At 43.3% G+C, this 26,876-nt stretch overlaps 1 protein-coding gene across 4 annotated transcripts in view; it reads right to left on the minus strand.

The window, feature by feature from the left end:
* DNAI4 (dynein axonemal intermediate chain 4) overlaps positions 1 to 26,876 on the minus strand; it is a 68,383-nt gene that overhangs the window by 17,853 nt on the left and 23,654 nt on the right. For all 4 annotated transcript variants that reach the window (XM_053590461.1, XM_053590463.1, XM_053590462.1 and 1 more), the window contains 7 exons: positions 24,674 to 24,858; positions 23,178 to 23,290; positions 19,482 to 19,638; positions 16,312 to 16,451; positions 9,890 to 10,024; positions 4,885 to 5,079; positions 354 to 559 (listed from right to left, as the gene is read on the minus strand). In XM_053590461.1, coding sequence (XP_053446436.1) covers positions 354 to 559; positions 4,885 to 5,079; positions 9,890 to 10,024; positions 16,312 to 16,451; positions 19,482 to 19,638; positions 23,178 to 23,290; positions 24,674 to 24,858 — 1,131 coding nt within the window. The remainder of the gene's footprint in view (positions 1 to 353; positions 560 to 4,884; positions 5,080 to 9,889; positions 10,025 to 16,311; positions 16,452 to 19,481; positions 19,639 to 23,177; positions 23,291 to 24,673; positions 24,859 to 26,876) is intronic.

Here is a 26,876-nt window from a genome sequence, read left to right on the forward strand (position 1 = left end):
TGCAGCAGGTGCCGAGCCGACCACACACTATTGTTTTGTTCACTTCTTAGTGTCTGCCGTGAATTCAGAGAATGCCATGTCCTAAGTAGATCTGCTCAAGTAAAAATGGCAATGTTTGGTATATTAAATATCAAATAAATTAAAGGAGAAAAGCATTATTTTGTAACTATTTACATAATACATAGTTTATTTATTATAAAGATGAACTTGTGTTAGGAGCTTCTAAAATTAGGGTAATGGTCAATTTAAGTCCCTTGCTCCATATCTGAGGAAAAAAATATTTTTCATTACTTGAACTCAATAGCTGTTCTTAAACACTAGAGACATGACCGTCAGTACGTGTGGCGACTTACTGGATTTGCTTTATTCCAGGCGAGGCTGCTCACGTTGAGGCCTTTGGTCACGTCGCAGGAGAAGGACCAGAGCCGCTCCAGGTTGGCGGGAATGGTCGGCTCCTCCCTGTGCAGCTCCTCCTCCTTCTCCTTCTTCACGTCTTCCTCTACCTCTTCTTCATCTTCCTGACTTTCTAAAAAGCTTTTAGATTCTTCAGGTTTACGTTCTAAAATTAAATTAAATTAAAAGATCATTCCGGCCAGGACGGTAGCTCACCCCCGTTGTCCCAGCACTTGGGGAAGCTGAGGTGGGAGGACCAGGAGTTCGACACTAGCCTGGGCCACACAGCGAGACCTTCTCTCTACAAAACAATTTAAAACGTAGCTGGACGTGGTGCTGTGCCCCGGAAGTCCCAGCTAGTTGGGAGTCTGAGGTGGGAGGATCTCTTGAGCCCAGGAGCTGGAGGCTGCAGTGAGGAACGGTCATGGCCCTGCACTCCAGCCTGAGTGACAGAAAGACTCTGTCTCAAAGAAAAAAAAAATCAAGAAAACAAAGAAAAAGCAAAATAAAAGATCCTGGTTCTCTGTGTCTGCAGAGGCCTGACAAAGGCCACCTCCCACGGAGACTGTCAGCGTGATTACGGCCCTGGTGACAGGGCACCCAGCACAGCAGCCTGGACTGTGCGGTCTTCTCTTCTGGGCCCCACTCAAATCTAGCAGCTTTTCTGGTCACCGGGACGGTGTAGCACGGGACAGGACGGTGTAGCACGTCCAAGTGACGAACGTGTTGTCTGCAAACTGTGAGACACCAGTAGGCATTCTGTCGCTTTAGTGGCCATAAGGGGCCAGTTATGACGACTTACCCCTCATCTTAGAAAGTGTGTCTTGACATGTCCCACTCCACATGCAGGGCCCGAGGAACTTCATTGTGGTAGAAGTCCCCCCCCGAAGTCCCCGTAGAAACTTCACTGTGGTAGACATGCCCCCTGAAGTCCCCCTAGAAACTTCACTGTGGTAGAAATCCCCTCGAAGTTCCCTCTAGAAATTTCATTGAGAAGTCCCCCCAAAGTCCCCCCTAGAAACTTCGCTGTGGTAGAAGTCCCCCCAAAGTCCCCCCTAGAAACTTCGCTGTGGTAGAAGTCCCCCCAAAGTCCCCCCTAGAAACTTCACTGTGGTAGAAGTCCCCCCGAAGTCCCCCCTAGAAACTTCATTGAGAAGTCCCCCCGAAGTCCTCCCTAGAAATTTCACTGTGGTAGAAGTCCCCCCAAAGTCCCCCCTAGAAACTTCATTGAGAAGTCCCCCCAAAGTCCCCCCTAGAAACTTCATTGAGAAGTCCCCCCAAAGTCCCCCCTAGAAACTTTGCTGTGGTAGAAGTCCCCCACGAAGTCCCCCAAGAAACTTCACTGTGGCAGAAGTCCCCCCCCACGAAGTCTCCCCTAGAAACTTAATTGAGATGTCCCCCCAAAGTCCCCCCTAGAAACTTCACAGTGGTAGAAGTCCCCCTGAAGTCCCCACTAGAAACTTCACAGTGGTAGAAGTCCCCCTGAAGTCCCCTCTAGAAACTTCACAGTGGTAGAAGTCCCCCTGAAGTCCCCCCTAGAAACTTCACTGTGGTAGAAGTCCCCCCGAAGTCCCCACTAGAAACTTCACAGTGGTAGAAGTCCCCCCGAAGTCCCCCCTAGAAACTTCACAGTGGTAGAAGTCCCCCCAAAGTCCCCCCTAGAAACTTCACAGTGGTAGAAGTCCCCCCCCCGAAGTCCCTCCTAGAAACTTCACTGTGGTAGAAGTCCCCTTAGAAACTTCACAGTGGTAGAAGTCCCCCCGAAGTCCCCCCTAGAAACTTCACAGTGGTAGAAGTCCCCCCGAAGTCCCCCCTAGAAACTTCACAGTGGTAGAAGTCCCCCCGAAGTCCCCCCTAGAAACTTCACAGTGGTAGAAGTCCCCCCGAAGTCCCCCCTAGAAACTTCACTGTGGTAGAAGTCCCCCCGAAGTCCCCCCTAGAAACTTCACTGTGGTAGAAGTCCCCCCGAAGTCCCCCCTAGAAACTTCACAGTGGTAGAAGTCCCCCCGAAGTCCCCCCTAGAAACTTCACAGTGGTAGAAGTCCCCCCGAAGTCCCCCCTAGAAACTTCACAGTGGTAGAAGTCCCCCCGAAGTCCCCCCTAGAAACTTCACAGTGGTAGAAGTCCCCCCGAAGTCCCCCCTAGAAACTTCACTGTGGTAGAAGTCCTCCACAAAGTCCCCCCTAGAAACTTCACTGTGGTAGAAGTCCTCCCGAAGTCCCCCCTAGAAACTTCACTGTGGTAGAAGTCCCCCCGAAGTCTCCCCTAGAAACTTCACCGTGGTAGAAGTCCCCCCGAAGTCCCCCCTAGAAACTTCACAGTGGTAGAAGTCCCCCCGAAGTCCCCCCTAGAAACTTCACTGTGGTAGAAGTCCCCCCGAAGTCCCCCCTAGAAACTTCACTGTGGTAGAAGTCCCCCCGAAGTCCCTCCTAGAAACTTCACTGTGGTAGAAGTCCCCCCGAAGTCCCTCCTAGAAACTTCACTGTGGTGGAAGTCCCCCCTAGAAACTTCACCGTGGTAGAAGTCCCCCCTTAAATTTTGCCAGATTTTCTTCCCACTCTCTGACAGGAGAATGTCTTATCAATAAGTCTACTTCTTGTTTACTGAGTCCAATAAGCATAATGTTATCAATAGATGGGTCAGTGCAGTGTCTTGTGGGAGAAAAAGTTTCCTATAGACTAAATTTTGACAGAGGGCTGAAGAATTGATACACCCCAGGGGAGGACAGGACAGTGAAGGTGTATCGATGGCCTGGCCAGCTGAAAATAAATGGCTTCTTACGTTTTTTTTTTTATTTGTTTGTTTTTGCAGTTTTTGGCAGGGGCTGGGTTTGAACCCGCGACCTCCTGCATATGGGGACGGCGCCCTATTCCTCTGAGCCACAGGCACTGCCCTGTTTTTTTTTTTTTTTAGGATATTGAATTAAAAAGGCTTTGCCTTATCAGTAGCTGCACACCAGGCACAATAGAGGTGTCATAATTTGTCTCATGAAACCTCATCGGGAACAGCCGCTGCAACTGCAGCCTCCAGCTGGTTACCTTGGTGACACTCTCCACACAAGCCACCTGCGTGAGCTGAAGGGAGGTGTGGTGGGAATCAACACCCCTGCGTGTTTCGAGTCCCAGACAGTGGCACCAATCTCTGAAACCCTCAGGAATGTGCTGCTGCTTCTGGTTTACCATCCTCATCACTGGAGGCACAGTCTGCATGAGCCCCACCCCTGGCACTGTGCACCTGTGAGTTTGACAGATGTGTGACATGTCCCCACCACTGCAGCACCAGAGAAGTGCATGGTGCCACGTCCCTGTGCTCTGCCCACCCACTGTTCCCTGTCTCCTCACCCCAGAAACCACCCGTCTTTATACCATCTCCATAGTTTGGTCTTTGTCAAAATGTCGCATAGTTGGAATCACACACTATGTCGCCGTTTCAATTTGGCTCCTTTCATTTTTGTTAAGGATGTAAGGTCTGTGTTTAGATTCATTTCTAGCACCATTTGCTGAAAAAACTATTTTTCACCCATTATTTACATTTCTTCTTTTGTCAAAGATCAGACTACTACGCGGGTGGTCAGTCTTGAAAATAAGCTGTCTCAGTTCTCTGCGTTTGTGCGTCCCCTTCATATCGAGTTGAATATTCCGGGCACGGTGGCTTTTTAAAAGCCCTTGTCTACTTTTCTACCATCTTTGTCATCCTTTTGTCTGTTTCTATTGGCTGATTTTTCTTGTAGTTATGGGTCACATTTTCCTATTTCTTCACATTGTCTATAATTTGTGGAGAGAGTATTGGACATTATAAATGCTACAAGGTTGAATGTTCTTTAAAAAATGTTTGAGTTTCTTTCAGCAAGTAATTAATTTACTTTTGGATCAGCCTGGCATTTAAGGCTATTTCTAAAGGGTTATTGGGAGGTGCAGACCAGCCCTTACTCTAGACTGGCCTCGTCCTTCCACTGAGGTGCTTGCCCACCTTCATATCTATGGAACACCCCAGGCGTGCAACAAGGCCTCTCTTTCTGGCTAGTCAGAATGCAAAAGTCTTCTAGTTCTGTGTGAACTCTGAAACTGGAAGCGTTGAATTAGAAAACCTCTAAAACTTCTTTAAAATCCTCTGTCATCATATGAGCTGGGGTCTGCAGCCAGGAGAGCAGGAAGCACACTCCTGCAGGAAAATGAGGGAGTGGGGCTAAGAGCCAGGGTCAGCGGCAATAGAAAAAGGGAGTTGTGTATAAGAGACACTAGGGAAATAAGTAACTAATTAAAAGCAGGAATAAAGGAGAAGAAAGCGTCCTAGATGCTATGAGGTTCCGGATATCAGGACACCTTCGTTTGCCTGCTCCCTCGCCTGGGCTCCGCTGCTACTCACATGACTAGTCAGAAAGCTTTAAAACACGTCCTCTGATAAATGACGGCTCCGTCTGGGGATTACATAAATATATAATGACACCATGTGCTGTTAATTTGTCTAAACATGATTATCTTTTTAAAATACCTTTTAAAATAGGAAGCTGGCGATAAGCTGCAAGTTTCTGCTGAAATACATTTTCCATGAGAACCCGTTCCATGAAGAATAAGTCCTGATGAAACCGGTCCGATTTCAGTATTGCCTCTGAATGGTCCTCCTCATCTTCCGGAATCTTGTTCAGAATTACATTTTCTATATCCATCAGAGAACTAGCCTCACTGTCTATAAATACAAACATGAGGCAGTGATAAAGTACCCACATAACATTAGTGGGTGCACACACTCTAAAGATTAAAAAAATGACATTTCATCACTTGTATTTGTTTTCCTCCAATTTGCAACAACTTTAACAGACATTCACTGAATATCTTTTTAGTACCAAGCACTGCAAGATGCACACATATTATCTCATTCTGCAATGCTTAGCCATTAAAAACGTGTCCTGTTTTTCAGAAGATAAGCAATGATAACCCCACGAGGTAACTTGTATCTTTATGTTTTTAATTCAAATTGAAACAAGATTAGAGTCTCCAGTTGAAGGTATGATTTAATGATTGCTTTACAGGAAAACTACACAACTATATTCAATGTTCTATTGCTACAAATTACAGTCACTTAAAGCAATACAAATTTATTATCTCATGGTTCTGCAGGTTAGAGCTCTGACACAGTGGCACTGAGCTAAAACCGAGATGTTGAGAAGGCTGTATCCTTTCTGGGGCCCTCCAGGAGAATCTGTTTTGCTCGAATCTCCACCTTCCGGAGGCCGCCCGCAACCCTTCCCTCGTCTCCATAGACAGCAGCATCAGTCTCATCTTGCTGACCTCTTGCCGTTGTCACATCTCTTTCCCAGACTACAGATGGAAAGGCTTTCCACTTTATAGCACTCAGCTGATTACCTTGAACCCAGTCAGACTGTCCAGGATAATCTCCCCATCTGAAGGCCCTGATTGTAATCATATCTGGGCAATCTCTCCCACCATACAAGGTAACATGTTCACAGGTTCTACGGACCGGGATGTGCACAAATTTGGGGGACTGTTTTTCTGCCTCCCACCCTACTTAGTAAACTCTTAGTTTAAAAACTGAATGAAGGGGACTCCTGCTTCCTAATCTTTATAGATAGAATAAACACTTTTATTCTATTCCCCTTATGAAACCAAACTAAAAACACTGGACCCCGTATAAAAAACGTAAGGAATCTTTGACAGGGAGAGAGAAGGGATCGGTATTCTTTTTACCAGACATATTTCGGACATGACCTTGAAGGAGCCCCTGGGACACCAATGGGCACAGACAAAGAGAATCCCAAATGAAGCCTCCTCTCTCCAAAGGACCAGAAAAAGAGCAAACAGGAAAAAAAGCAAGCTTTCAGATAAGATTCTACTCCACCCAAACTCCACAGGAAAACCACAGTAGCCCTGTCCATGCTATGAAGGCCACACAGGAGACTCGGCCTCCCAGCCCCCAACCGTACACTGTGTGTTAGACAGGGCCCAGTAGGGAGCCTGACGTTCGTCCCCACTAAACATAATAACTGTGCTCCCCTTCCAGGGTCAGTGGAGACAAGCTGGGGAGCCTGCAATCCCACACCCACCTGGAAGTAACAAGGAGTAGTCAGAGATGTAGTGGTGAAGGGTCAGAGCGTCATCAGTGCCCAGAGGACTGAGGCCGGTCCCCACTCTGGTGTCAGCTGAGGCCATGCACAGAGCTGTGGTGAGGCGCTCCTGCACCTTCTAGCCATGGAGGCGTCAGTGGAGGCCAGAGTTCCTGTCCCTACCCAGCAGCACCGAGAACATCGGTCCTCGGACGTCATGGAGGCTAAGTGGAGAATCTGGACTTCTCCCCCCACCCAGCGGTAAGGAGGCGAGGCAGAGAATCTTACTTCTCCCTGGCTAGAACAGTGACAAACACAGCCTACTACAATGCAGAGTTTGAAAAGATCCAGACCCCAGAGCATAACACCCCAAAGGCCCAGATTTCAACTAAAAGCCACTTATCATATGAAGAGCCAAGAAAATCTTCACTTGAATGAAAAAGAAATCAATAGACAACAATATAAAAATGAGAGAGATGGGAGAATTATCTGACAAAGAGTTTAAAGCAAACATCATACAAATATTTCAACAATGGACGGGCACAGTGGCTCATGCCTGTAATCTCAGCACTGTGGGAGGCCAAGGTGGGTGAACTCAGCAGTTCAAGACCATCTGAGCAAGAGTGAGACCCCGTCTCTACTGAAAATAGAAAAACTAGCCGGGTGTTGTGGTGGGCACCTGTAGTCCCAGCTACTCAGGAAGCTGAGGCAAGAAGATCACTTGAGCCCAAGAGTTTGAGGTTGCTGTGAGATAAGATGATGCCACGGCACTCTACCCAGGCTGACAGAATGAGATACTGTCTCAAAAAAAAAACCTTCAACAAGTATTTATGAATGCACCTACAAAAAGGAAAATAATAGAAAGTATCATTTAAAAAAAATCCTAGCAAATGGAAAGAACCAAGTGGAAATTTTAGAAGTGAAAACTACAATTACCAAAATTAAAAACTCAATTAATGGAATCACAGCAAAATGGAGAAGACACAGAGGGTAAAGTCAAGGAACCTGGAGAAAGAGTACTAGAAATAACACAGTCTCAAAAACAGAGAGCAAGTTGGAAAAGAAGGTGAACAGAGCCTCAGAAACCCGTGAGACGACGGATCTTGTCATCCAAGGACAGAAGAAAGAGGGTGGGACTGAAAAAGCACCTGGAGAAATTAATAGCTTCTAAATAACTGATAAACTTCTAAAATTTGGCAAATTATGGACAGACTCAAAAAATCAAATAAATCTCAAAGAGGATAAATCCAAAGAAATATTTTACACCAAGACATAGCATACTCAAACTTTTTTGAAAAATAGAAATGGGCTCTTGCTCTGTTGCCCAGGCTGGAATGCACCAGCTTGATCACAGGGCACTGCAGCCTCGAACTCCTGGGCTCAAGTGATCCTCCTGCCTCAGCCTCCCATGCAGCTGGGACTACAAGCATATACCACCACACCAGGCTAATTTTTAAATTTTTTTTGTAGAGATGGGGTTTTGTTGTATGGTGCCCTTTTATAAAAAGAACACTTCACAAAATTGGTATAGAAGGGACATAAATTACATCAAAATTATAAAGAATGTATATGACAAACCCACAGGCAACATCATATTGAATGGGGAAAAAGTGAAAGCATTTCCATTTAGAACTAGAACCAGACAAGGTTGCCCAACAACAAAAATAAACAAACGGAACCTGATCAAATTAAAAAGTCTCTGCACAGCCAAGGACATGATCAATAGAGTAACAGACCACCCACAGAGCAGGAGGAGCTATTTCATGCTGAACACTTGGCAAAGGGCTGATAACCAGAACCCACGAATAACTGACGCAAATCAGTGCGGAAAAATCAAATGATCCCATTAAAAAGTGGGCAAAAGACAGGAATGGAAACTTTTCACATGAAGGTAGCCTAATGACCAACAACTATATGAAAAAATGCTCAGTGTTTCTAATCATCAGAGAATGCAAATAAAAGCACACTGAGATATCACCTAATGCCAGTGAGAACAGCTCACGTCAAAAAGTCCCAAAGCACCAGAAGCCAGCACCATGTGGAGAAAGGAGCAGTCACACACTCACACTGCCCCAGGGACTGCAGCGGAAAGCAGAACTATCCAGCAACTCACAGCTGGGTATTCGCCCAAAGGAAAAAAAAAAAACATTTTTTTAAAGGCATTTGCAGAGACTTTACATCTTTTGTATTAACCTGGATGAAGCTGAAACACATTCTTCTTAGTAAAGTATCACAAGAATGGAGAAACAAGAATCCCATGTGCTCAATACTAATACGAAGACAGCAGACTTCTGATACACACCCACAGAAGAAAAAAACTTAGAGCAATTCAAGTTGGGGTGTAATGGGGGGAGGGGGGAGAGTGAGGGAGACGAGGGTGTTCCCATTTGATGGGCACAGCACAACTTTTGGGTGTGGAACACAACTACAAGAGTGATTCTCCCTGACAAATGCAAACATTGTAACCTAGTTGCTTATACCCTCACATGAATTTGAAATTTTAAAAAATTATAAAAAAACACCTTTGCACTTGAATGTTTATAGCAGCACAGTCACAAGTGCCCATCAATGCATGAGTGGACTGATAAAATGGGTGTCTGTGTACTGTGCACTTCTACTCAGCCATAGAGAGAAGCGGTGAGCTAGTATTCTTTTAACAACCTGGATGCAACTAGAGACCATTCTTCTAAGTGAAGTATTCCAAGAATGGAGAAAGGAACAGCACCCATGTTCCACGCTGATCTGGAGCACACGGTGGGCAGGACTCAGTGGGGATAGGGGTGGGAGGGGGAGGGGCTCGCTCACTCACAGCTGATGGACATGGCGCGCACACTCTGGATGAAGGGCACACTCACAACTTTGACCCGAAATGAACACAAGCAAATTATGAAACCAAAATGGGTGCACCCCTGTAATTGTCTGAAATTAAAAAAAAATTAAAAAGAGCCTTTGTTGTTACCATAGCTCTGTTTTCAGTGGCCACATAAGTAGTGTATATTCTTTTTATTTTTGCAGGGTTTTTTTGGCCGGGGCTGGGTTTGAACCTGCCACCTCCAGCACGTGGGGCCGGCGCCCTACTCCTTTGAGCCACAGGCGCCGCCCGGTAGCGTATATTCTTTTTCTTATAAATTATCTAATCTAAACAAAGGGAGAATAAAATGGTGGAACCCACACGTGCGGAGAGTGTGGGAGAAGTTAAGCAACACTAGAGAGACAGAAACTGTAAACCCTTAACAGGCATCCAACAAAAAATGAATTTGTCAAGTGAGTCTAAGACAACATGAAGAACACAGTGCTATTTCTGAGTGAAAGTTGCACTTCATGGTCCATCAGAAAGAAAACATTGAACTGCAAAAAAATAATTTATTAAAAATGTCACAAGAAAATCATTAAAAAACCTGGAGCAAATGCAATCTGTCTTTTCTCGAGTGCTACCTGGTGGCCTCTGGTCCCGGTCCTTAGGGAGTGCACCGGGCCTGCCTGTCTCCATTGAAGGCTGTTTGGTGGATGAAGACAGAAGTTCCAGAGCATTGTAAGAATCATACAAATCCCAGACTGTAGACATTATGCCTAAATAGAAAAAAGGCAAAGATTACTTTAAACCAAATTCCAATGCTTTTGCTTTATACATAACTAGTCATAGCAAAATTTAAAATAATATCCACTGTTGCCAGGCACAGTGACCTATGTCAGCAATCCCAGCTACTGTGAGGCTGAGGAGGGAGGACTGCTTAAGGCTAGAGGGTTGCTTGAGGCCAGTCAAGGCAGCAGGGTGCCACAATCATGCCTGAGAATAGCACTGCACTGTGTAGCAACCCAGTGAGACCCCACCTCTAAAAAATTGTTTTAATTTTTAAAAAAGAATACTGTTTATTTTTTTAAAACACTGTAATTTTACAGTAATGCCAGAGGTGAATAAAAATGACCAAAAGATAAAACATAAAGAGAGCCTGAGCTCGTTAGTCATCCCACCATTAGCATCTACAGACACTTTCACAGTGTTTTAGGGTCCTCACCATCCTGATGCCTACTGGGGCAACACAATCTCATGCCTGTCGTAGGACTGCCTTGCTGATATCGACCTGGACAACTGTCTAATAATAGATTTTTCATGTTTCCTTACTTACAGTTAACATATGATGTTAAATAAACAGATAGTTTATTTGCAAGCACATTATTCCATTTTATCAAGTACAATTTCCTATATAATTTATTACATGAAAAGATTGTACTTTCTGAGTAAATGATAGATGCTTATCTCAAGAAACTTGTAGTCTGGTCATTATTTTCTCTTTTAAAACATGAGTTTAAGTTAGTTAAATGTGTTCAGATCATCAAATATAACAATGGTCTCCAAACATAAATGGGCAATGTCATTTATCTTTAAATAGTATTTTTAAAAGCTCCTGACCTCTTTCACTGCTGATTTATAATGCTATGCAGCAGTTATTTTAACAGTCATCATTTAATGATATGTCCTTATATGCTGACTTTGCCAAACTTGCAGTTAAAGGGTGGTGATCTAATAAAGAATTCTTTTCCTTAAAAATCAAAATAGAATCTGGATTTACAGCTACTTCACTACAACTATTATTTTCCTAATATAAAATGCAGGCGCGCTAGTCTCTCAGGAGAGTAGAATGTTAACTCAAGTTTAACATTTCCATCTTAATGAACTTAATACCATTTAACAAAGTCATTGGCAGAATACTTAGTATACTTGGCCAAATTGAAAAGTGTACAATTTCCATGTTCATGAAGTGATCTTAGAAAGAAATTATATCTTTGAATATTTAATTACCTTTTGTTTTCTTCCCTTTAAATGAAAGTGTGCTAACTTAATTTTCACATACAGAAATACATTGTTACGTGGCCACTAATAAAATAATTGCTATGTAAATAAATATACATATTATAAATAAGTAATGCAAGGTTTTAGTCGTTACATTTGTTCATTTGTAAAGAAAATCTCCAAGTCATCAAATTGTATAGATCAAATATCTGCAGTTTTATATACAAATTATACCTCAACGAAGCTGTTAGAAAGTAAAATCTCAAACCACATTCTCTAATATCACATAAAAAATGAGTAATAAATAATGAACATGACTTTCCAATTTTATAGTTATATACTATTAAAGAAAGCATATTTTAACTGGGCAGAAAAATGTGTTCCAAATTATACTTTTTTAGCATTTCTGAGTCTCAGATATGTTTGAATAGTTTTTATTTTATTTTTTTTAAAAACCATACATCCTTTTTATTGTTAAGTCATAAAGAGTTATCAAAATTAAAAGCAAAACATTACAGGGTAAGACTTAACAAAACTACTAGGAGCATCAAAGGAAGTGAAAGTGGGACTAGGAGCAGGGCAATGTGAATTAATGAACATGGGGTGAGGATACGAGGGGGAGAGGGTCTGGTGAGAATTTTGATCTACACAAGCGCCTAGGTAAAGAAATAATGGGATAAGATTTCTAAACCCCACTATGTGCTTAAACACCTCATGAAGGGGGAAAAGTGGCTTCAATTCTAAGAGTGGACAGCGAGGTTCTTCCAAGTCTGGAAAGTTGAAAGGAGACGACCTTCAGGCCATTAAGAAGGAGTTGACCCAGATAAAACAAAAAGTGGATTCTTTTCTGGAAAACCTGGAAAAAATTGAAAAGGAGCAGAGCAAACAAGCAGCAGTAGAGCTGAAGAATGATAAATCAGAAGAGGGCAGAGCAGCAGCTCCCTGAAGAAAGATGAGACTAATGTGAAGATGGGGTCTGAGGAGGGGGACCTCCTGGATGATGACGGTAATGAAGATCGGGAAAAGACCAGGTGAAAACTATGAATAGTTTTTAAAAGGCAAAGAAATGCAGATGCTGGAAGCTGGAGATTGGGCATGGGGGTGTGGGGAGGACACCAGCACCATCTGCTACACTAGTAGAAACACTAAACAAACAGGGTGATGGTCCAAGTGAAAGCCAGGACAGTGGATGCTTCTGTGAGAGGCGGCTGGAAGAAAGAGGTCACGGATAGGAGAGTGTCGGGGGCTTCTGTGCAACAGAAATGTTGGATTTCTTTTCTTTTTTCTTTTTGAGGCAGGGTCTCCCTCTGTAGCCAGGGCTGGAGTGTAGTGGCACCATCATAGTTTGCTGCAGCCTCAAACTCTTGAGCTCAAGAAATCCTCTTGCTTCTGTCTCCCAAGAAGCTGGGACTGCCACCACACTTAGACAATTTTTTTTTTTTTTTCTTTTTTTGTAGACACAGGTCTTGCTATGTTGCTCAGGCTGGTCTCCAACTCCGGGCCTCGTGCGATCTTCCCTCCTGCCTCAGCCTCCCAAAGTGCTGCAGTTATAGGTGCGAGCCACCTCGTCCACCTGATTTCTTATTCTGACTGGTGAGAACATGGAATTAAATCTTTCTTTACAACATATAAATATTTATATGTGTGTGTGAGAAGAAAGTGAGACAGAGATAAACTTTTCTGCTGGGACATTTCACAATAAAGATCTTTTTTAAGTAATGAAAGACAGTTTATAGTAAAGAACTTTGATACAGACCAAGTAAATTATTAAGGGCTTATGGATTAATAGAAACATACCACTTCTCTGCCTGATTTCAGACAAAACTGAAAGATGAAGGAATGATAGAAATAGAGATCAAAATATTACCTTTCATAACTCATAAGGCTAATTGAAAAGTAAAGCCTTACAACTGCAGCTGAGATTCTAGGGAAGGGTCACCAACCAACTGTAACTGGCACAGCCAGACAAGCATGGACTTCCTCTGCAGAGATGAGAACATTCCGGAACGCAAACCTTCTGCAAGCAGACCTAGCAAAAAGGGACTCAGCCAGAAATGACTGTGCCACACTCCTTCTCCAAGGTTACTCACTTCTCTGTCCTTAGGAATGAGTGTTAACTTAGCTGAAGTTCCTTCTATGAAAGCTCACAAAAAATGAGGGATAAGTTTCCCTTGATAGTATTCACATAATGATTTATGATAAAGGTGGCATTTCAAATAACTGAGCTTCCTTAACTATCTAAGGAGGCATACTTGAAAGGAAGCAAGGAGCTGAATGAAGAATGGTCGCAGCAGTTTAGATACAGAGACGGATCTGCACAGGTTCCTCAGAGTGGAGGGTGGTGAGATGTCGGTGAGCAGCTGGGGATGACATGCCCAGCGTAGAGGGGTGGTACAATGTCGGTGAGCACCTGGGGACGATGTCTTCGGCATGGAGGGGTGGTACAATGTCGGTGAGCACCTGGGGACGACATGCTCAGCGTGGAGGGGTGGTACAATGTCGGTGAGCACCTGGGGACGACATCCTTGGCGTGGAGGGGTGGTACAATGTTGGTGAGCACCTGGGGACGACATGCTCAGCGTGGAGGGGTGGTACAATGTTGGTGAGCACCTGGGGACGACGTCCTCGGCATGGAGGGGTGGTACAATGTCGGTGAGCACCTGGGGACGACATGCTCAGCGTGGAGGGGTGGTCCAATGTCGGTGAGCACCTGGGGACGACATGCTCAGCGTGGAGGGGTGGTACAATGTTGGTGAGCACCTGGGGACGACATGCTCAGCGTGGAGGGGTGGTACAATGTCGGTGAGCACCTGGGGACGACATCCTTGGCGTGGAGGGGTGGTACAATGTTGGTGAGCACCTGGGGACGACATGCTCGGCGTGGAGGGGTGGTACAATGTCGGTGAGCACCTGGGGACGACATCCTCGGCGTGGAGGGGTGGTACAATGTCGGTGAGCACCGGGGGACAACATCCTCGGCGTGGAGGGGTGGTACAATGTCGGTGAGCACCTGGGGATGACATGCTCCGCGTGGAGGGGTGGTACAATGTCGGTGAGCACCTGGGGATGACATGCTCCGCGTGGAGGGGTGGTACAATGTCGGTGAGCACCTGGGGACGACATGCTCAGAGTGGAGGGGTGGTCCAATGTCGGTGAGCACCTGGGGACGACGTCCTCGGCGTGGAGGGGTGGTACAATGTCGGTGAGCACCTGGGGACGACATCCTCAGCGTGGAGGGGTGGTCCAATGTTGGTGAGCACCTGGGGACGACGTCCTCGGCGTGGAGGGGTGGTACAATGTCGGTGAGCACCTGGGGACGACATGCTCGGCGTGGAGGGGTGGTACAATGTCGGTGAGCGCCTGGGGACGACATGCTCGGTGTGGAGGGGTGGTACAATGTCGGTGAGCACCTGGGGACGACGTCCTCGGCATGGAGGGGTGGTACAATGTCGGTGAGCACCTGGGGACGACGTCCTCGGCGTGGAGGGGTGGTACAATGTCAGTGAGCACCTGGGGACGACATGCTCGGCGTGGAGGGGTGGTCCAATGTCGGTAAGCACATGGGGATGACGTCCTCGGCGTGGAGGGGTGGTACAATGTCGGTGAGCATCTAGGGGACCACGTCTCAGTGAAGGCACCAGTCTTGAGTCACAGAACTCTACTGGAGTTGCCTGCCTGCTGGGCTTGGTGCACAGCTCAAACCCCTGAATCCTGAGGCTTTCACCACTCTCCTCCCAGGAATTGCCACCATCTCAGTGTTATTATGATATTAATAAAATAATTGACTACTCTTATGCATTTAAGTTGAGATATATTTGGACTCATGTGGTCAAATCCCCATAGACTCCACATACAGGCACACACAGACCACCAGGACCATCTGGACAAATCCCTGTAAATCCACAGAAGACACGGGGCAGCTCTACAGTACTCTTCACTCTCGGGTCTGTCTCTTTACATGTTTCTCCCTTTAGCAAAATTTAGTGTTTTGACTATTTTTCAGAGTTCTGACTAAGTTCATGGGCATAGTTTCTGCTTAATGCCACGGGCACTTCTGTGGAGAGAGATGTGGCGGGGAGGCCCTGCTGGACGTGTGGTGGGGATTACCTACTTCACCTTTTCTGCTACATCATCCTGGAACTATTGTTTTATATAGTTGATTCTCTTGAGGCATCCAAGCAGACATTAATGTCACCTATGCATAACTTGGTTTTCTCCTTACAAATATTAATATTCCATATCTATCTTTGTCTTACAGAAATGGCTGAATTGCCCAGTGTTGACCATTGCAGTGACACCATTTTCTGGTTTTTATATTTACTAAATCATAGAAGTTATTATTTGCAGCAGTTCACATTTAAGTGAGAAGTTTGTTCTTTATTCCAGACATTTTATCAACAAGAAGTGTCTGGGTGCGGTGGCTTGCACCTGTAATCCCAGCTTTGTGGCAGCTGAGGCAGGAGGATCAGTCTGATCCTTTCTTTTTTTTAATTTAGAGATGAGATCTTTGCTCTGTCACCCAGGTTGCAGTGCAGCAGTGCAATCATAGCTCATTATAACCTCAAACTTCTGGGCTCAAGAGATCATGCTGCTTCAGCCTTTTGCATAGCTGGGACTGTAAGCATGGGCCACCATGCCCACTATTTTTTTCATTTTTTGTAGAGACAGGGTCTTGCTATGTTGCCCAGGCGTATCTCGAGTTCCTGGCCTTAAGCGATCCTCCCTCCTTAACCACCCAAAGTGGTGGGATTACAGGCCACACCACACCCAGCCAACATCAGTTTCCATACATGTTTCATGAACACTTAAAAAGTATAAAATTCTGTGACACAGCATGAGTAAAAATCAAGGTTGATAATTATCTTATTCAAATCTTCCACATCTTTACTACTTGTTAACTTATTTGTCAAATTCTGAAAGCAACAGATCCCAGCACTCTGCTGCTATGTGAGTCGGCTCAACCATTTCTGTTTTTGATTTACTTGTTCCAGCATTTAACTGCTGGTTGCCAGACTCCCAGAACACACACTAAACACTGCGGGCTGCCCAGGAGGGGGCCAGGCACCTTTGTCCTCCATCACGACCCTGTCGCACTGCACATCCTTGTGCTTCGGAGCCCCATTGAACGTCTGCATCATCCTCTCCACGTACAGGTCGTTGCCAGCTCTGTTCTTACACAGGGTGTCGTATTTCTTGTTTCTCTGGCTGTAAAATACAAAGTATGCTCAACTCACTGAACAGATCATCGCTGCACAGATCATCCATAGATCTACAGCTAAGCTTTGTTATTTCTGTTTATTCTTATCCATAATTACTTGTTTCTTTAATGGTTTGATGTATTTTTACCAAATCCAATCTGAGGGAATGTTAGGAGCCTAAGTGGATTATGTGTTACTCCAGAGATTTGTGTTTGTGGCGTAGAGTAGCCAGAAGACCTTCCTGCTCTAAGTCCACTCCCGATAGTTACACTCTGGGCTTAGTACAGGAATCTCTCAGCTTTCTCAGTTTGGGGGTGGGGGAAACTCAAGACTTAGCACTGGTCTCCAGATCCATGTACTAAAATTAACATTTGTCCTCAGCATCTCTCTCTCTCTTGCTGATTTTAGATCAGTTATCAATCCTTTCTTTTTCTTTTTTTACTTTTGTTTTTTGTCCTAGGAACTTTCCTTTACTTACGAGCTTTTAAAAGTATAAAATTCACAATCTAATTGTATTCTATTTATAATCTAAATAATTTCATCTTTTATATTTTAGAAGATAAAGCCCTAAAATTATTTTAGTGATAATTTTTTTACTACTAGGAAGCATACTCAAATAATATTTGAGGCAAAATAACCTGAATAACTATTAATAATCTATGTTCAGTAGCTATATTAATTTCAGACAGAACAAAATTTAGAGCACAAAAAATTATCAGGGATAAAAAGGGTCATTACAACATGATAAAGGAATCAATTATTCTCTAAGAAAATATAATGTCTGCATATTTTGTAGCATCATAAAAAAAGGAAGAAAACATAACAACCCTTAATGTGTGTGCCCTTAACATTATTAAAACTAACCAAATTTTATTCATTAATAAATTCAAATCATTAATAAAGAAAAATAGAAAACTGCTCTTAGTAAATTCATTTATTTCCCCATATTTTCCCTTCTTAAGTTTTTTTTTTCTTTTGGTTTTTGGCCAGGGCTGGATTTGAACCTGTCACCTCTGGCATATGGGGACCTGCGCCCTACTCCTTGAGCCACAGGTGCCACCCCTTCTTAAGTTTTAAATATAAAAATACCAGTCTTCTTTTTAAATGGAGAACAATTCATAAATGTATAAAAATAACTAAAGCCTATATGTGAAAGGCTTATTTCTTTAATTATTTGGCTTAGAAATTCACCTAACCACTAAAAGTGTAGTAAAGCTATGGGTTATTCCTTGAGATAAATTTACATACAACATAAACCCTGTCCATATAATTTCCAAGGGCACTTATGTAACTTTACTTATAACTTCTCTGGGAACACACCTCCCCCAGATACCCAGGTGTTCCCCAGGACCCTCCACAGAAACAGGCATAAGCAGCCCTGGGTTCGTGTCTGGAAGACAGGAGTGCAGTGACTGAATGGTACACACACTAGATGACGGGAGTGCGGTGACTGAATGGTACACACACTAGATGACAGGAGTGCAGTGACTGAATGGTACACACACTGGGATTACGGGAGTGCAGTGACTGAATGGTACACACACTGGGATGACAGGAGTGCAGTGACTGAATGGTACACACACTAGGATGACGGGAGTGCAGTGACTGAATGGTACACACACTAGGATGACGGGAGTGCAGTGACTGAATGGTACACACACTGGGATTACGGGAGTACAGTGACTGAATGGTACACACACTGGGATGACGGGAGTGCAGTGATTGAATGGTACACACACTAGGATGATGGGAGTGCAGTGACTGAATTGTACACACACTAGGATTACGAGAGTTCAGTGACTGAATGGTACACACACTGCGATGACGGAGTGCAGTGACTGAATGGTACACACACTGGGATTACGGGAGTACAGTGACTGAATGGTACCCACACTGGGATGACGGGAGTGCAGTGACTGAATGGTACACACACTAGGATGACGGGAGTGCAGTGACTGAATGGTACACACACTAGATGACGGGAGTGCAGTGACTGTATGGTACACACACTGGGATGACAGGAGTGTAGTGACTGAATCATACACACACACTAGGATGACGGGAATGCAGTGACTGAATGGTACACACACTGAGATGACAGGAGTGCGGTGACTGAATGGTACACACACTAGATGACGAGAGTGCAGTGACTGAATGGTACACACACTGGGATGACAGGAATGCAGTGATTGAATGGTACACACACTAGATGACGGGAGTGCAGTGACTGAATGGTACACACACTAGATGACGGGAGTGCAGTGACTGAATGGTACATACAACTGGGATGACAGGAGTGCAGTGACTGAATCATACACACACTAGGTCGACGGGAGTGCAGTGACTGAATGGTACACACACTAGGATGACAGGAGTGCAGTGACTGAATGGTACACACACTAGGATGATGGGAGTGCAATGACTGAATGGTACACACACTAGATGTCGGGAGTGCAGTGACTGAATGGTACACACACTGGGATGACGGGAGTGCAGTGACTGAATGGTACACACACTAGATGACGGGAGTGCAGTGACTGAATGGTACACACACTAGGATGACGGGAATGCAGTGACTGAATGGTACACACACTAGGATGACGGGAGTTCAGTGTGAATGGTACACACAGTGGGATGACGGGAGTGCAGTGACTGAATGGTACACACACTAGATGATGGGAGTGCAGTGACTGAATGGTATACACACTAGATGACGGGAGTGCAGTGACTGAATGGTACACACACTAGATGACGGGAGTGCAGTGACTGAATGGTACACACACTAGATGACGGGAGTGCAGTGACTGAATGGTACACACACTGGGATGACAGGAGTGCAGTGACTGAATGGTACACACACTAGATGACGGGAGTGCAGTGACTGAATGGTACACACACTAGATGACGGGAGTGCAGTGACTGAATGGTACACACACTGGGATGACGGGAGTGCAGTGACTGAATGGTACACACACTGGGATGACAGGAGTGCAGTGACTGAGTCATGCACACACTAGGATGACTGAATCGTACATACACTATTTTCTCAGCCTCTTCGGACTCTATAGAGATCATGACTGTTGGCAAGTCAAAAATCCTCAGTGTCTCCGTCTCAGTGAGCATTATCTCTATGTCCTTCTCCAGATCTTCTTTTGTTAGAATTGTCTCGGGTGTCACCCTCATAACTCGTACATCTAAAACATATGACAATAAGCATCACTTATAATTGCTATTTTTAATTTGCATTTTTCCTCCTAGTCCCATGACTCTATAGAGGGTCGTATGCTGCGGGTGCCTTTGCATGGACAAGGAGGGTCCAGGAGCAGGCCGTGCTGTGAGCTGTGGTCTCTTCAATCTCTGAAGCCAAACAGGATCTCACAGCCCACGTCTCCGTGCTGACACGTCAATCTGCCTCAGCTCCACACCTGCAGTGTGAACTCCAAGGGCATCCCATTAAAACCACCTCACAACATTAGTAGGGAGACCAGGGTGAACGGCTGTCGGCTGTACTCAAGAAGAATATGGAGGCAGGTATATTAGGGGACTTCGTATGCAAACCCTTTTTGAGCCCTGTAGTTAACTTCTGATTTGTATCTATAGCAACCTTTGCTCTTCATTTGGCGTTAGTATATGTCTTTTAATTTAGATTATGTCTCACCTTTAATCATATTCACCAGGGGCTGGACAGACTAGAAGTTCTGGTTGACCATAGGAATAAGATGGACTCACCCATTTTTTTATTCTGAAGTTGTTTCCTTCCATAAACTTGTTGAATTTGGTGTTCATGTGGAGCGACAGTTGCTAGAGGTTTCTATTTGGCCCTCATCCTCCACTCCCTCTCAATATTTCCTACACATTTCTTATTACCTGGAAATCTTTTAAAATTTCTGATGATCAGGGACCATCTCATAGTAATTAAATTAGCATTCTGGGCATGTGACCTAGCCATCAATATTTTTAATACTAATTTAAAAAAGTATTATCCATTAGAATCACCTAGGAAAAAATTAAAGATATTTTTATCTTTAGAGTAGCTTGTAAGAGTCATTTGTTAAATTTCAGGAATTTTGTGAGTCAGTTCTTAAACACAGTCATTATTCAAAATTAAGTTATATCAACTTACTATTAAATAAATCATATTAAAAACACAGACAATAATTACTCTAGACTCATCACTTCCTAATTATGTTACTAAATTTTACTAATATCTAAACTCTGCTGTTACTTAAAATATTTATTTTCAAGTACGGTGAAAATTCTAAAAATCGTATACTACTAAGCATCTATTTCCAACTTCCTATTCAGAAATTTTACGTTAGAAGTTGGAAATCTGCTGTGGAGAGGAGTTCTGACACCAAAACTGACAAACGTACAAATGGGGTTTCCCCCGCCCTGCGGAGAGTGCAACATCCATCTGTTTACCACCTAGGTGGGGACCTGCTCCTGGACACGCCAGTTCAGTTGGCCTGGGGTGAAACTTGGCCATGGGGTTTTCAAAAGGCGAACCAGGTGATTTTCCCGCCCATTCAAGAGAGAAAAACACTGCTCTGGTTTCAAAAAGCAGCCAGACGGGAAGAGAATTATTTAGGTGTCGTTCCCCCTAGAGACTGACTTTGCAGTTGGAATTCACCAGCAGGAGCCACCACGGTCTGAACAGGCTGGGCTTGTTACTTGTCTTTGTTTTTGATATAGAGACCCGCAAAGGACCCTGGGTAGATCAGCAGGTAAAGATTTAGTCCTTGCCTAAGAAGGATGCAAATGCCTTGAAGGTTTTTAAGCAGAGAACAATGTGATTAGATTGTGCTTCTTAAAAATCATTTGGGATACAGTGTGTTAAAATAGATTGGACATGTCGAGGATCTCCGTAGAGCAAGCTGGAGGGTGCAGACAGCAAGCCCTGCTCCCTGCCCTCGGGGAGACGGGCTGGCTCCGGGCTGCGGCTCTGACCCTGCCTTCCCCTCCCCGCTCTCTTTCTACTAACAGGGATAGGAAAGTCTGGCATTTTGCTTTCCCAGCCTTTCTTGACGCTAAGGGTATGGCAGACATGTGACGCAGTTCTGGTCAATACCATGAGAGCAGAAACGCTATGGGAGAAAGGCTTCTGGAAAATTCGTTTACTCTCCTGATAAAGGAGAGCAATGTCACTGGTGCTACTATCTTTACTTTTTGTCTGCTTTTAATAAAGCAGACAAAATGCCCAGAGCTGAGGAAGGTATTTTGAGACCATGAGGCAAGAAGAAAAAGCTTTGGAAAAGAGAATAGCAGAAATGACAATCCAAAGTCTGACAAAATTGAGCAAAAAAAAGAAAAAAAAATCAAAGACAAAAATCCAACTCTTCTTTCAACGTGAGAAGAATAAGCCTTGAGGTGGCCTGTTAGTTGTGCACTGTTGCTGTGGTCAGAGCGTTCCAGTTACAGCAGCACTGGCCAGCACGGTGCACAAAGCGCCACTTTCCCAACCTCCTCAGCCATCTTTACTGCACTCCAGCGCAAGCATCCTTTAAATACGCAGTTCTTCCTCCCAGCTCTGTGATCGTGTATTATTTCCTCATTCTTGTATCTTCATTTTCGTAATTCTTTGTATTACCTTGTATTTTATCCTCGGCCTGTATGGTCTCCCCCTATTTGTTCTTCTTTGATAATGTTCTCTGTGAAGCCTCTCTTCTCCACCCCAAAGGAGTTAATCACTCCTTTCTAGGCGATCCTATCACGTTCTGCATATATCATTATGAAGCTGATGACAAATATGCCAGAATCATTTGTCTTCTGACTTAGAAACTGAGCTCCCGGCCGGCACAGTGGCTCACACCTTTAATCCCAGCACTCTGATAGGCCGAGGTGGGTGGATCACTTGTGCTCACGAGTTCAAGACCAGCTTGAGCAAGAGTGAAACTCTGTCTCTACTAAAAATGGAAAAACTGAGGCAAGAGGATCACTGGAGCCCAAGAGTTGGAGGTTGGTGTAAGCTATGATACCACGGCACTTTACCCAGGGCAACAAAGTGAGATTCTGTCTCAAAAAAAAAAAAAGGAAAGAGAAGAAAAGAAAAAAAGAAATTGAGCTCTAGGCCAGGTGCGGTGGCTCACACCTGTAATCCTAGCACTCTGAGAGGCTGAGGCAGGTGGACTGCAAGAGTTTAGGCGTTAAAGACCAGCCTGAGCAAGAGCAAGACTCTGTCTCTACTAAAAACAGAAAAAATAGTTGGGCATTGTGGTGCACACCTGTAGTCCCAGCTACTGGGGAGGCTGAGGCAGGAGGATTGCTTGAGCCCAAGAGTTTGAGGTTGCTGTGAGCTGTGATGCCACAGCACTCCACTCATTGGGACAGAGTGAGACACTGTGAAAGAAAAGAAAGAGAGAAAGAAAGAAAAGAAAGGAAGGGAAAAAAGAAGGAACAAAGGAAGGAAGGAAAGATGGAAGGAAGGCAGGAAAAGAAAGCAAAGCAAAGAAAAGAAAAGAAAAAGAAAGGAAAAGAAAAAGAGTTGAGTTCTAAAACATAGTCTGAGTCCTCAGGCTGATAGCCCAAAAACATCAAAACATCACCTTAGAAAGAAAATTAAAAATATATCTATAGATATAGATATATTCCCCTGGTAATTCTGTGTAGCTACTGTCTAAGTTAGAGTGTGGAAATCATTGCCATACTTCTTTTATTTCAAGTACCCAACAAACAGTAAGCACATTGACTAATAAATAATGGACGGCTCCTGAATGAGTCAGGGCCTCTGTGTTACCTGTGAAACTAGCCAGTCTCTCCTGCTTATACAATGGCTCTTCAATGACTTCCGCTATTGATTCAGTGGTTGATACGCTGGACTTAGAAATTGTGCTGCTTCCTATAACTGACCTTTAATAATGAATAACAACATTACTCATTCATCTAGAAGTCCTTGTGGGTAATTATTATAAATTAGAACATATAATCAAATGGAGAAATAAAATATACTATATAAGCAAAAAAGGTCAAAATAAATTTACTTTTAATCAATGAGTTGATTTTTAATGTTCATCAAATTAAAAAATTACTTAAATTATTTCAGAGGAAAGATCCATGAAACTTTAAAGTCCTTTGATGAATTCCTAATACATCTAAGGCCAACGTCCCAAACTCGCCCCTCCATTACCGGTGTCCCTTTAACTCCCCCAGATCCTACTTGGGGGACTTAGCCTACAATACTCTTCCTTTCTTTCCTTCATTTTTCACCCGGCTTCCCCTCATTGTTCAAGTCTCACCTTGACAATGTGACTTATTCAATTTTATAAAGGTCCTTTCTCAAGATTTAATTGAAAAAAATACATGTATTCAGAAGAAAATCAATGGAAGAATCAAAAATAATTTCCTCAAACATGAACTCAACATCACCTCGGGATATTATGTGCTTCTCCCCTATTTATAGTCTCAACTGCCCACCAAACAATTATGTCAAGTTTACTGGATTATCCTTTATTTCACTGGGAAATCTCATGTTTTCATACACATATTTGAAGGCAATCAGTAGAGCAGAATAAAACTGTTCTGTATTATAAGATAAGAAAGAAGTCAAACCCTCACAGAGCAGAAACTGGCTAGAAGGCACCCCTTCTCGTGAGATCCAGCACAAGACAGGCTGGGGAAAAACGTCTAGTGGGAATTTGCGATTAAATCTGTGTGTGAAGTTAGTCTCATATTTTGGATCCTCAGGCAATCTTGACTAGAATGCAGTATGCAGCCAGGGACTGTAACCAGCTGGTCGGCACACAGAGGTGGCCACCACAAGGAACGAGGCCCGCTGTGCTGACAGTGCACGTGGTGCATGTCCAGTCTGCGAACATCAGGTCACCTTAAGGAGGTAGTCACTGGAGGGAGGTGGTCAGCTATGGAGGGTCTACGGTATATAGTTTTTGCAAATGCTTTGTTCTGAGAATGCGGGAACTCCTAGGACAAGAAGAGCTCTACATCTAATTAAAACACGAGAGGGAGGCTGAGGCAAGAGAATCGCTTATGCCCTGGAGTTGGAGGTTGCTGTGAGCTGTGTGAGGCCACGGCACTCTACCGAGGGCCATAAACTGAGACTCTGTCTCTACAAAAAAAAAAAAACACAAGAGGAACAGAGAGATAGTGTAATCGGATGACAGATTCAGGAGGAAGGGCTGGACACTCCTGATATCTACATTATATACATGAATTTAAACGGAAAGACAGTATTTCAGTATACGGTACAAAAAGGAACTACAGAACGGTGCACTTTACCTTGTAAACTGCCCTAGCACACTCGGGTTTAAAGTGTTCTGATAAAGGCTGTAGGAAGATATGAATTCTGACCCAAGTGAACCTTCCTGGGATGTCAAGAGTTTACTCAGCTTTGTGGTCCCAGTCAGTGGGTCTGGGTGGTAAAGAGGCCGCGGAGTGACGTCAACTCCATCATTATCAAATACCTGTGAAAATGTTATTTAAAACAAATAACTAAAAAAGAGGTGATTTCTAAATAACAGCTCCTGGAAAATAGAAAATAAGTACAGTATAAAAAAAGAAAAGTATACTGTTCTTACAATAGGATAAACATGAAAAATTGGATGATATCTTAACAAGTTTACATGAAAAATTGGATGATATCTTAACAAGTTTCTCAACTAGGTACACAATTTCTAAAACTCTTATTCATGTTTTACTTTATAATATATATTAGCTTTAGGAAAACCAGAGGGGTAGAAAGATAATCCATCCAGATTGTTAATATTTGGTGCATTTAATATTATATGATAAGCCTTTAAAAATATTTTTAAGCAACATTTCATTAATAAACATTTATTCAGTTATTATCTAGTTTTTGTTTACAGTCAAATGCTACAAAATGGTTTGGTCAGTGACAGGCCACATAGACAACAGCGGCCCCACAATCCGTCTGTGTTACGATGAAGCTGAAGACGTCTATCACCCAGTGACATACTGGCCATCGTGACATAACAATGCATTGCTCACACGTTTGTGCTGATGCTGGTACAACAACCTGCTGCCCTCCCTCCGCCCCCCACAGTCACAGAAAAGTCACCACACCCGGTCACGTACAGCGACAGCGTACCATCACTGGGATAACCGGCAGTATTATTGGTTTATGTATTTACTATAGTACGTTTTTCTTATTTTTTAGAATGTACTTTTACTTATCTAAAACATTAACTGTAAAAAAAAAAGCCTCAGGAAGGTTCCTCAGGAGGCATTCCAAACCAAGGCACTGTTATCACAGGACACGACAGCTGCCTGCACGTCACTGTCTCTGAAGACCTTCTAGTGAGACCAACGTGGAGGTGGAGAACGCTGATACCAATAAAGTTGAAATCCATTCCATATACTTGTTCCCATCCCGATTTCCTTCTGGAGAAGAACATTTGCCACTCAAGTCCTTTTCTCACTTTTTAGGGAGTACTTTTTTCTTATTGATAATGCAGTTCATAAAATATTCTGAACACGAGTATCTTGAGTTATATGAGTTGAAAATTTCTTCTGTGTATTTGATTAATTTCTTATTCTTAACGTGCTCAAATTTATCATGCTTTTTTTTTTATGGTTTGTGCTTTAAATGTCTCCTTTAAAATAATATTCTCAGTTCCAAAGGTGGTGTTATTTTTATGTACATTATATCTATTCATGTTGCAGACATAAAAATGCATATTTTTATGTTGCTTCTCATATTTAGATCTAGAATATAACTGGAATTGGGTTTTGTATAATATGAGGAAGAAGGGCAATATATTTTTATTTCATAAGAATATCCAATTACCTGAACAAGACATTTAAAAAATCCTGTCCTTTCTTCATTACTCTTCAATGCACATTTATTATAAACCAGTGTTTATACATGCTCAGGCCATTCGAAGGCCAGCTACCCCTTTGCTAACACTGCACATCTTTTGAGCTTGGTGTCTAGAACGGCATGTGGTTCCACTACATTTTGATGCAAGAGTGTCTTGGCTATGTTTAGCCTTTAGAATTTTCATATACATTTTAGAAATGTCATGCTAAGTTTCTGGGGGGGGGGGATGAAAAATGTCAGGATTTTGATTAAAATTACAAAGAATCTATAAATCAAAATTTAGGATAATTTATATGCTTAAAATATTGAGTCTTTCTATGCATGATCATGGTCTATCTCTCCTTTTGCTTGAGTCTTTTTCAATATGTCCCAAGAAAATTTTATAGTTTTAAAAATATTTATATGTGCATGGTTTGTTATATTTTTCCTCAAGTGATTGATAAATGTTAGTGCTATTATAAATGGTGGCACTGAAAGTATCCAATTCTTTCTTCTGAAAAAAGGCTTCTTAAAAATATAATTTTGAACTATTTGTTGTTAGTCGATAATTTGTCAGTAGGTGATTTTGATAATTGAGTCATCTACAAATATTCAACGTTTCGTTGTTTATTTTCCATTCTTCTTCTTCTTCTTTTTTTTTTT

The sequence above is a fragment of the Nycticebus coucang genome, chromosome 5 (assembly GCF_027406575.1).
Source record: "Nycticebus coucang isolate mNycCou1 chromosome 5, mNycCou1.pri, whole genome shotgun sequence".
In the NCBI taxonomy this organism is placed as follows: domain Eukaryota; kingdom Metazoa; phylum Chordata; class Mammalia; order Primates; family Lorisidae; genus Nycticebus; species Nycticebus coucang.